Raw genomic sequence first — 12843 nt, 5'->3', positions numbered from 1 at the left:
TTGGGGCTTACAGTCTAAATTCCCTAACAGACACACACACACAGACACAGACTAGGGTCAATTTTGATAGCAGCCAATTAACCTACTAGTATGTTTTTGGAGTCTGGGAGGAAACTGGAGCACCCGGAGGAAACCCACGCAAACACGCGAAGAACATACAAACTCCTCACAGATAAGATCATGGTCGGGAATTGAACTCATGATCCCAGTGCTGTAAGGCAGAAGTGCTAACCACTTATCCACCGTGCTGCCCTCTTTATCCTGAGTAGTGCAGATATTTTTGCTTGCAGTTAAGATGACCATTCAACACTACTGCCATACTTCCAGATCAATATAATTTGGCCTTGTGTAATAATAGGATTATTCAGTAGCAGTGCTCATAACGCTCATATCGTATCATAACGTGTATAGGCACTGATTGAACCAGTTCTGATTTTTAGTCTTGACTGTGTATACGTAAATAGTAAACATTGTGTTCATTCAGAATTTCATTAGTGATGCTTTAGTGCCCCCTAGGTATGAACTGATGTGCAGAGTTCAGATGCTAAGATGAATTGCAGGCGGTTCAAAACAATGCATGTCTTAGGGTGTTTTGCACAAGTGCTTTACTTCCAAGGTCATTTTGATCAAGTTTGTTACAGTACAGAGGATATGTTTTCAATGTGTTTTCATTTGAGCTCTCGATACTATTTGTTGGTTGTGTGTAGTTCCATTGTTTTTCAAATAGCAATATATTCATATAATACACCTTTTAAAAGGGACTATATTACAATTGTAAATCTTTACTTTTAGACCCATTGGAAGAGATTGCAGAGACAACTCCCCAGACTGCTGCAAATTCTGCTGCAGAATTATTGAAACAGGGTGCAGGTAAGTCATATAAATGTGTGTTATATTTCTAATTTGTACGATTAATATATCATTCCTATTCTGCACATTAACTTCAATGCACGGCTGCTCAAACATAGGGGAATTTTGTATTCACTGTGCAGTCTGGTGTATTATACATAATACTGTAAATCAGAATCTGGTAGTCAGAATAATATGTAAGGAATATCAAAATAAAATAAATGATCTACTTCCTTGCTGCTAGTACATCTTCACAACATTTTCTATTCTTAAAGAAATATTAACATTGTAAACAGTTTTTCTTCAAAATCATTTCATTATGTACACCATACATGTATAATCAATCATTTAATACACAAAAGGTACTTCTTGCCCGTGGTAATACATACCTAACAACAGTGAACACATAAATCTATTAAATTCCCACATTTCATCCTCCTCGTTCATGCCTTATTACTTTACAGGCACTTTTTTTTTTTTAAAAAAAAATAATTACTTTCATTCACTCCAATGTTGTAACCAGTGTATTTCACCATATCCTGCACTTTTTACATTATAATGTCTAAGAATACTCCTAGGATCTTTTGGATAGACATTGCATCTGGATTAATAATTTTATATTCATCTATGTATTTAATATTCTAAAAATATTCCTATCATCTTTTCAGTAGCTCAGATATAGACGATCCATGTCCCTGTAACTTTGTAAAAAAGTTATTCTAACTTAATTTAAACACATGCATTTAATGAAAAAGGGGACACTTATGATATTGTACTGTGAGAAACTATACCAACATTAAGGGACTCCAGGGCATAAGTCTGTTTTAGCTAAATGGTAATATGAATTCTGTAAATTCCAATATCCCATTTTTTTTATTAATAACTTTGCTTAAAGGGTTATATTCAGTATAATGTAATAGAATAATGCAGACAAAAGAAGCATTTCATTAGCATGTCTTGAATGCCATGTCTTGAGGCCACGCCCACTTGCAACTTCAAGCTCATCAGTATTTGTTCTCTCACATTGTGTTTTTAGTCTTTTCAACAATTTTTTTTTTTTGTTTACCCAAACTGGAAAGTTCTTGCAATATACACATGTATTTTTATTTTACTTAAATATTTAAACAGGTTTACAGAATTAAATTTAATGAAATGGGTAAAAATGAAAACATTGAATGCTATGGCTGTGCAAGGTGGTAGTAGCAACTGAAAGGTCATCAGTATTTGTTCTCTAAAAATGAATTTTTGATCTTCTCAATAATTGTTGCTACTTGCCCATAGCACACAAACACACACTTGATATATGGTTCATGACACACACACATACTTGATGATATGTTCATGTCCTGAGATTCTTATTAGCAAAGTTATTTACAGTATATGTTTTGCTTTGTTTTTGTTGTTCTGATGGGATGCTTCAGTTTTTTATTTATCTAATGTTTGTTTAAGTTTCTTATCCTGAGACTATGCAGATGCTTTTCTCCTTCTCTAAACAATTACCTTTTATATACATTTAGAAATAAAAATCACGCTACAGTGCTGTGCAGAATATTCTGCTCACAGAACTATGAAAGAAAAGAAACAACATTTATCAATTTTTTTTTTTTTTTAAATAATACAGTGCAAATTGTACAACTGTGTTGTGAACCATAGCAAAGAATCAGACACACAGTTCTGATTGCTTATGGTACATTCCCACTTTTTGCACTATATAATTAAATACACATTGTAGTACAGTTCAAAACTGCACATTTAAAGGATTACTACGTCCTAAGAGGACTTCCCTCATACAGTTTTGTCACTGCACATGCACACTGAGTACTCGGGTACGGAGAGGGTAGGGCTGGGGTTTAGAGAACAAATGTACTGGGGCTGGCACCATTTTAGAGTTATCTTCATTCTATGTGACCATCATGCATTTTTGCATGAGTGCAGAACACTTCTAGACTTATTGAGCTTGGCTTCGGAGGGGGTAGGGTGTGTTAGAATTTTTTTTTAACAAGTTTTTCAAACTTTTTTTTATTTGGAAGATATTTTAGAATGGAATTAGAACCTCCCCCTCCATTCTAACACTTGTACTGTTATCTGTTCTGATAGCAACTTAGGGTATACTCACTGGATCTAATAGTGTTGGTGTTGATTCAGTCTGGGCCTCTTCTATTCTCCTAACAACATCTATAATGGTAATGGTCCTAGCAAGCATCCTGCAGTAAACATGGAATTGCGGTGTAACCCCTGTGTTTTGAACACAGCTCTCACATAGAGCGCTGTGTTGAAGTGATTATTCAGTTCCTATCTACTGCCTGGGACCTTGGACCTTTGCTGACACCCCGGATCCAATAATGGCATAGTGTATAGCTGCCATTATCCCCTGCATCCTTCCAATGTCATATCCACAGGCCTTTATCACATAGAAAAGCAGTGGAAGCATCCGATTTTGCTGAGAAAGAAGCCCTCTACTAAATGTTGTTTTCATGGTTAAATAATTTTTTGACACTGAGAAATTAACCATTGCAATGTTATGCTTTATTAGGACCCTTACCCACTGGCATCAAAATACTTACTTTTGCTAATATTTTTAAAACACTAGTATAAATATGTAACCAGTTATTGCAATGGAACCTATTGCTTCAAAGGACCCCATACTCACTAGTCCTTCGAAATGTGGTCAGGAGTATTTGCTCTGAGGTGCTACTTTTCTGTTGTCTGCTCCATTTATTTGTGTCCTTCATTGAGCCCCCTCGCAGACTGCAAGTGCAGGCACACATTAACAACCACACGTCAAATCCAATCACATTTTATATGCAGTGTCACTGGTGTTTAACACAATGCCAGTGGGTAATTTAGCTTTACAATAAGTCTAATAGACTTACTATATGCTTGATAAAATGGTTTCCTCCCTAAGTCAATCTAAAACGTCATTAAACCTTCATCACAGTATTGTGTCTAGGCCCCAAACAGTAAGTATTTAATGTTTGGATAAGAAGTACTTAAATATTTACATGTAACTGATTTTATATTTTCTGCATTTTCGCCCATTTGTTTATTCTGAAATGTTACTTTAGATGTACATTTTTTAAGAGTGCTTTGAAAGGCTATTTGTATATTGGCAACAGTGGCTAAAAATACAGATAATATGAACTGGTTAACAGTATTTTTTTCCATTTGTCACTTTCAGCATGCAATGTTTGGTATCTGAATTCAGTGGAATTGGAGTCCCTTACAGGATATCAAGCAGTGCAGAAAGCGTTGAGTATAACCCAAATACAGGATCCACCTCCGATCTCCACTGTAGTGCACTTCAAAGTGTCTGCTCAAGGAATCACTCTAACAGACAATCAACGGAAGTAAGAACAGAGCTACCTAACCTTTTATAGTCTGTATTTGCATATAAAGAAATTATAATGCATCTTTGTGTACCAAACTTTATAAAACTAAACATTGTACAACAACTAATACAAGTAAGCTAAAATAATGAATTGTGGTAGTGTCTTAATTAAACTCTAAAATAAGTTTTCTGCAAGCAGTTAATTGCAAAGAAAGAGCCAATGCTGTACAGTTATGGCCAAAAGTTTTGAAAATGGTACAAATATTATTTTTCGCAAAGAGTCTGCTGCCTCAGTTTTTATGATGGCAATTTGCATATACTCCAGAATGTCATGAAGAGTGATCAGATGAATTGCAATTCATTTCAAAGTCCCTCTTTGCCATGACAATGAACTTTATCCCCAAAACAACATTTCCACTGCATTTCAGCCCTGCTACAGAAGGACCAGCTGACCTCAGGTCAGTGACTCTCTCGTTAACACAGGTGAAATTGTTGATGAGGACAAGGCTGGAGATCACTCTGTCATGCTGATTGAGTTAGAATAATAGACTGGTAGCTTTAAAAGGTTGGTGGTGCTTCATCTGTTAGCCATGCTTATCTGCAAGGAAACACGTGCAGTCTTCATTGCTTTGCACAAAAAGGGCTTCACCAGCAAGGATATTGCTGCTAGTAAAATTGCACCTAAATCAACCATTTATCAGATCATCAAGAACTTCAAGGAGAGAGGTTCAATAGCTGTGAAGAAAACTTCAGGGTGCCCAAAAACGTACAGCAAGGGCCAGGATTGTCTCCTAAGGTTGATTCAGCTGCAGGATCAGGGCACCACCAGTGCAGAGCTTGCTCAGGAGTGGCAGCAGGCAGGTGTGAGTGCATCTGCACGCACAGTGAGGCAAATACTTTTGGAGGATGGCCTGGTGTCAAGAAGGCCAGCAAAGAAACCACTTCTCCAGGAAAAACACCGGGGACAGACTGATATTCTGCAAAAGGTACAGGGATTAGACTGCTGAGAACTGGGGTAATGTCATATTCTCTGATGAATCCCCTTTCAGATTGTTTGGGGCATCTGGAAAAATGCTTGTCTGGATAAAGAAAGGTGAGCGCTGCCATCAGTCCTGTGTCATGCCAACAGTAAAGCATCCTGAGACCATTCATGTGTGGGGTTGCTTCTCACGCAAAATTGTGAGTGAACCCACTCCGTTGGCTAAGAACACAGCCATGAATAAAGAATGGTACCAAAACATCCTCCAAGAGCAACTTCTCCCAACCATCCAAGAACTGTTTGGTGACGAACAATGTCTTTTCCAGCATGATGGAGCACCTTGCCATAAGGCAAAAATGATAACTAAGTGGCTCAGGGATCAAAACATCGAAATTTTGGGTCCATGACCAGGAAACTCACAAGATCTTAATCCCATTGAGAACTTGTGGTCAATCCTCAAGAGGCGGATGGACAAACAATAACCCACAAATTCTGATAAACTCCAAGCATTGATTAGGCAAGAATGGGCGGCCATCAGTCTGTATCTGGCCCAGAAGTTGATTGACAACATGCCAGGGCGAATTGCAGAGGTCTTCAAAAAGAAGGGTCAACACTGCAAATATTGATTCTTTGCATTAACTTCATGTAATTGTCAATAAAAGCCTTTGACACTTATGAAATGCTTGTAATGTTACCTCAGTACACCAGCACACCAGCACACCAGCACACCAGTACACCAGTACACCAGTACACCAGTATACCATAGCAACATCTGACAAAAAGGTCTAAAAATATTGAAACGGAAAAACTTTGTGAAAACCAATACTTGTGTCATTCTCAAAACTTTTGGCCATGACTGTATGTAAAGTTACTGGTGGTGATCGGCTAACGGTGGTTAAACTTATTTTCAGTAGGGGCATGGAATGGAAGCATATTTATCTATTTTCATGGGATTTCTGTACACCTGTCCAGTAATCGTATGGACAGAAGTGATTCTGCACTAGGAGCATGTTTTTCTCTTCATGTTTGGCCTCAACACTGACAGCTGAAACTAAATTATGTTCTAAATGGGTATGTTTGAGAAATGCCTTGTCAGTATAATTCAGAAGGGGGAATTGAGTTCAGTGTGAGGTGCCGCTGTGTGTCTCTGGAACAGTCCGCAGAGATGCAGAGCTACTGACTTTCTTTTCTCTCAAATCTTTGCTTTTTTTTCCCCTTATGTCCAATATGGATATGAGAAAGAAATGAGCAGAGGTTCTGTACCGCATCAGCTGGCAGTATTGTGTTTTTGTATATCTGTTGTTAATGTTTCCTAATGATATTTTCCAGTTTAGTGAAAGCTGTCATACAGTAGTTTCTGCTTTGCCACAGACCAGTCGGTATTACTTTGACCGATATTTTTTTTTTGCATTGACCGTGTTTTATACAATGCAAATCTATTTCTCCTCAATTATTGCTCAACATTTTGCTGCCCTTCACATGTGTATGGAAAGTTGTATACCGTAAACCAAAGTAGTGCATAATGTAGTATGCTAAATGTGCAATTAAATACAGTTTGTCTGGGAGCTAGCTATACATGCAGTGAATGAGACAGAACATTTAATATGACCACTGCGTGGAATACTCGGTACAAATCTGATTAAAATCGATGAGCTCTTTATATCTGGGATATAGGACCTCATCCATTTTGTCTCCCCACGTGTGTATTAAAACTGGAGAGTGATCCTTTTGTATACTGATACAGCTACAGAATTCTCCTTCAATACACAACTTAATGACATATCTAGCTGGAATGATTGAATTAGTAGATTTTAGTTAAAGAGTTAAAGTATAACACGTCAATCGCCTATAATACATTCATTTTCATTCATTGTTTTGTTTTTCTCCCCACTTTCTCTAAGATTATTCTTCCGAAGACACTATCCAGTGAACACTGTAATATTCTGTGCTCTGGATCCACAAGACAGAAAGTAAGAAATATTTTTATGTATAATGACATCATTTTACAAGTAACTAATTTTATGTCTAATTTGTGGTCTTTTTTTCGTCATTCTAGATGGACAAAAGATGGACTTTCTGCAAAGTAAGTAAAATGTGTATGAAATTAGATGGGTTTTTATTTTCAAATAATTTGTTATAATTATCAGTCATATGCATACATTGGACATGTTTTATTCAGCCTTAGGGGCATATTCAATTGTCCGCGGGATTGCTGAAAATCCCGTGGACCGCGCAGGATTACCGTTGTTACGGTAATCCTGTGCGGGAAAAACTGTTAATACGGTGATTTACTCGCTGGATTTCAGCTCGCAGCAGAGCTGAAATCCAGAGAGGGATTACCGTATTAACGGTAATAGTTTTTCCGCGCTCGATCCCGCGGACAATTGAATACCCTCCTTAGTGTACTGTATAAAAATAAGCCACTAAAACACTTGTTGATACAATATGAAAAAGCAAGGAAAATAAATGCAATGGTGTACATTCCATTACAGAACTGAAGTGGCATGACCCCTTTTTATATAGCGGAGTTCAAGTTATTGTCTCCTGTATTTATACAGTCTAGCCTCTATGTGGCTCCCCTATGTAGACTGTCATTGTATAAACCTACAAACATGAAGTTTGGTATACACAAATATAAGTTTCACTTTCAAGGCCAAAGCCTTGTATTAAATATTGGAAGCACATTTCATGTATATCCCCCCTCCCCAGCCACAGTACTTGGCACGGATTTTGTCCCATCCTCCCCTGGCACCACTTCGTTATTAAACTTCAAAAAGTATATTGGAGAATACTTACCACTCATCATCTTTGATTCTGAGCCAATTTTCTTCCACTTTACTGAAAAAATATCCACTTGATCTTTCAAACTTCACCTCCACTGCTATTGCTGCTGGACTAATTCATGATTTATTAGGGGTAATGTGGATTCTTCACTTATTCCTGTGAGCTGCAAGTAGGGTAATCTTGTGGCTGGTGTCGAACTGTTAATTTAGGCCTTAGCTTTTCGCCTGTTGGAGCATTAACAACAGAGAAAGTGCAGAAAAGAGAATAATTTGGCATGTTGAGGGAAGATTATTGGGGAGCCAAGAGGAGGGCAACAATTTTAGCTTGAAATGGGTAAAGTGGAGGAGGGAGACTGGGGACCAGAATGCAGGAGAATGTGTGGGTAGGTGAGGCAGGCTATTATTATTTAAACTGGAGAGGCAGATAAATTATTTTAGAGATGTGAAAGAGCATGTCCGGATGAGGAATTGCAAAGGCTGGAGGAGCAAACAAGAAAAGGAAGTGAGTTGTCCATGAATTACATGTGCTTGGGTTGAATGTGTATATGCGCATGTTTTGGGAGGTTGTGTTTTGATTGATGTGTGTTTGAAGGTGTAATGTGTGGGTTGATACGTTGTATGTGTTTGGTAAGTGGAAATGTATGGCCTTGATGAGATAAGTATCCTGGACTAAAAATTTGCTTTTGTATTGAGATTATGAAGATGTTATACTATTTTAGTACTGCTTGCTCTGTACTGAAATACAAACGGATTCATGTACAAGAACTTTTTTTTCATATACCCGACTCATAATGATTCAGTATAATGCAGTCATATTCTGTTAGTGCAGAGGTGGGCAAACTCAGTCCTCAAGGGCTACCAACAGTTCATGTTTTTAGGATTTCTTTAATCTTGCACAGGTGAGTTCATCTATTTGGCTGGGTCAGTAATTATCCCACCTGTTTCTACAGACAGAAATCCTAAAAACATGAACTGTTGGTAGCCCTTGAGGACTGAGTTTGCCCACCTCTGTGTTAGTGTATGTGGGAGCATTTGCTTCCTGCTGAAGTTACAAGATACCTAGTTTTAGCACTCCTTTAATTTACTTCTAGAGTCCACACATTTGAAATGGCGCAGGAAAGACGCACATGTTTTAACAGACTAACATTTTGTTTTGTCTATAGCAGCACAGTTGAGGCAACAAAACAATGTAAAATATAGATTACGTAAACACAAACATATTTTAAACATTGTTGTCTTGTTTACTTTTTTTAAAAAAATATATTTTTCAATGTGAATACAGCACTAAATATTTTTGTTTCTTTTTTGTGATAGTTATTTTCCTTATTTTTCCAGAGTTTTTGGCTTTGTAGCCAGGAAGGGCAATGGCAACGATAACATCTGTCACCTCTTTGCAGAACATGATCCAGAACAACCAGCAAGTGCCATCGTTAACTTTGTGTCTAAGGTCATGATTGGTTCTCAGAAAAAAATGTAGAGCTGCTTCTTTCTAAGTCGCTTACGTTTTGAACTCTTGTTTAAAGACAATGAACAAATCACATTTTACTTTGCATAATCCTAAAAACAGCAACAAAAAAAAATCAGAACTGGAAATAAAAATAATTACAAGACTAGAAGAATAAGTAGAAAATGAGAATTATTTTAAAACTATATAAAATACTGTATATTGTGCTATTCTTCCTATTGTGAAGTGCTTTGAATCACACAGTTGCGAACTTCAATAATATTGCTCTGTTGATGATATGAAATTGAGATATTCTTTTTTTTATAGTAAAAAAGGAAACTGCTTTACAGCCATTTTTTAGGCCTTTTAAATCTTAAACATGTAAGAGCAATTCAACATGTGCCAAATTCTAATGCTTAATCTGTTCCAAGCTGTGCTGTCAATAGTTCATATACAAACTCCTTTAATGACTTTGTTACGCTACAGATGTGCGTTACTGCATTCAACCTGGCTATAAACATCAATTAACTTTAAAGAAGCAACAGTCTTTAAAACAACCTTGCTTTGTTGGGATTAAAGTGAATGTTTAAGTATGTTTTTTGAAAATGGTATGTGCAAGTGGTTTTTGACAGAGCTGAGAATTGACTTTATATTGGTAGGATGGTTAAAGAAAGTTAATGGTTTGAAGGCATATTGTAAGTGAAACTGCAGAGAAAACAGTAGGTATTTAATAATGAATGAGAAGAGCAGCAGTTTTTTTGTGATGGGTTCCATTTTTGTTTTCTGCGGTCCACCGTAAAGGTATCATTTTCCCAATCAAAATCTAAATCTCACAAAATGTACATGTTTTAGGAATCTCTTTTATGAGTAGTATTGTTACATACACCTGATGACTTTTTTAGGTTGGCGCAGATTAAAACATAAATGAGACCAAAAATGGGAACCAGATCATTGCTATGTGACTATATAAATGGTATAAGAAAAGTGCTTTTTAAAGAATTTATATTGGACTATCTAAAAAAGAATTTGTCTTCATGTTATTTTTTTCCAGCTCTTGAAGTTGTAAGCAATCACAAGCAAATTGCTTATTCATTTTTCTATGATGAGTAATATTACAGTTTGTTTTATACTCTTCATTACATTTGTAAGATATTACATTTGTAGCATTTTTAAATAAGGAGCGTGCTCATTCTTATCCTTATCTCTATCTGGAAAGGCTTAAGAGATGAGGTGATAAAACAATTAACTAGAAATTGTGGAAGCTGCATCATTAGTTTTCATCCTTAATAGATGCATAGCACCTGGATAACAATTATCACTAGTCCCTTATTGTTTGTGTATTGAGTAAACAAGGATAAATGCATGTTAATTTGTAATAACAACAGAGTTCTACTCCCTCCAGTTTGTTTTAACTTCAGTGCTGTATATTCAGGACTACCACTCTGGACATGAAACCGTTATTACAAGTAGCCATTTTTATTTGTAAATTATTCCGAACACCCAAGTTGAATTTACTTTTCATATTTCTGTTTTTTTTTCCATTTGTACAAAGGAAAGCATATACTGTTTTGAATATTGTGTAAAATTAAATTTAAATGTATTTTCATATTTTTATTGTATTTGATTCTGACTACTTGGTTTTATGTTTTATATTCTGTTAGTATCGCTGCAACAACTGTTGCCCAAGAAAATGGTTTGGTTATTGACTAAAATTAATCCTTAAACAATATCCTAAATAAGGTTATTATAAAGTAATTCATAAAATAATACAAAATCATCTAATGAGATCAATTACAAAGTTATGATATATAACATTAAACAGCTCAATAAGCAAGTATTATTATAGCTGCTTTTCTTTTAAGCATGATCATAGCTTTCACTAAGTGTTTTGTTGTTACTTTTTATTATTCTTTCCTTGGAGTACCTTTTTATTGTGTTCTTTCTCAACTGATTTGTAGCACCCTTATAAACTATATTAAGATGCACAAAATATTTGTTATTTAAATGTAGCCCTTTCTACTTTGGACATACAGTCTTGTAATTATTTTAATTTAGTGTTGATATGAAGATTTTTTTAATTATTTTTTTGAGATAATCAATTGTCAGTCTCAATATATTGGACTTGTTAATCTTGGGCTTTTTATGGACCAACCTGAAGTCAATGTACTTTTTAAACCTTTGACACGCTTTTGTAGTGTATGCATTCTTTTAATGGTATATTACCATGTAACTTTTATATGAAACTTTTAATGTTGCACAGAATTAACCGTAGTTGATAAATGTGAATATGGATTAATTAACAGACTATAAGAAATATTTCAGCACTTCATTTGGTAGTTTTGGTTAGATTTAACAGAGGTACTGTGATGTTTTTACACAGAGTATGATTATATCACATATATGCCATGAATCATTATTTTTTTAACTGTACTGCTATTACACAGTGTTAATACATACAAATGCAAATTTGCTAAAAGCCATGTTTAAATAAAATAATGCCAGTGTATTTATCACCCTTATGTAATTTCATTTATATGACTTGCTCACTAATTCTTTTCTTTTTTTTCTCTGTAAAAATGTATCCACTATGTAAAAATGAATGCTCTACACATCCTTTGTATAGTCCTTTACTTTACCATTGAAATATCAACTTTATTTAGAGTATAATAAAATGTGAATTTAATACAGTGTCATAGTCTTCTTTCCACGTTGATTGCCTATGTCTAAACACTTTGGAACTTAATATTAATCCATAACTTTCAAAACGTTGTAAATGTGTAAGTACATTTATATCTATTTCAAGAGCTTATGAAGACTGAAGAAATTTACTATAAAGATGTGACCATATTGAAGGGCAATGGAAGCAGTTTTCTTGTCTGAAATGACTGATAAAATAATAGCTTGCACTCAGAAGATGTTGTCAGTATTCTGCCAATGTATGTGAACATTACTGCTGACATTACATAGAACATTGCCAACATTATTACATTCCTGATCTCTGACATTACACAAGATCACTGAATATATCAATTATTTCATTAACAAACCCCTTGATTTATTTATTATCCTTAACATATAAAGTGCCAACATATTACACAGTGCTTTACAGACCATGTTTAAATATAGGACTGATGTGAATGTGGTAATAAAAAAATCCTACAAGATTTATTTTTTTCTGCGATTTATAGATCTACGGAGGTGTTGCCACCCACACTTACGCTACCATTGGGATTTCATTTCTGTCCTCCACTCAGCACCAATAGATGAAGAGAGAGTCATTACGTTTATTCCCATCCCTTGGTACATCCAGGGGGTGGGGAGATGGAGGGTTAGTTAGATTCTAACTCCCACTACACAAGGTTACCTGAGAGAGTCAGTGACCACTAGTCAGATGGAGAGCTTTGATTATTCATCACGGTGGCAGTTTGAGAACACATGCCTATGTACACTTCAGTGTAAT

At 35.6% G+C, this 12843-nt stretch overlaps 1 protein-coding gene across 3 annotated transcripts in view; it reads left to right on the top strand.

The window, feature by feature from the left end:
* The window catches only part of TNS3 (tensin 3), a 282436-nt gene extending 270370 nt beyond the window's left edge, over nt 1–12066 (top strand). For all 3 annotated transcript variants that reach the window (XM_075212670.1, XM_075212668.1, XM_075212671.1), the window contains exons 28-32: nt 793–870; nt 4028–4196; nt 7058–7126; nt 7213–7239; nt 9275–12066. In XM_075212670.1, the coding sequence (XP_075068771.1) occupies nt 793–870; nt 4028–4196; nt 7058–7126; nt 7213–7239; nt 9275–9416 (485 nt within the window). In that variant the 3' untranslated portion in view covers nt 9417–12066. The remainder of the gene's footprint in view (nt 1–792; nt 871–4027; nt 4197–7057; nt 7127–7212; nt 7240–9274) is intronic.
* Nucleotides 12067–12843: the final 777 nt, after the last annotated feature.

Source organism: Mixophyes fleayi, chromosome 5 (assembly GCF_038048845.1).
Source record: "Mixophyes fleayi isolate aMixFle1 chromosome 5, aMixFle1.hap1, whole genome shotgun sequence".
Lineage (NCBI taxonomy): Eukaryota > Metazoa > Chordata > Amphibia > Anura > Limnodynastidae > Mixophyes > Mixophyes fleayi.
The sequence above is the reverse complement of the archived record's forward strand: the minus strand, read 5'-3'. Positions and strand labels throughout refer to the sequence as shown.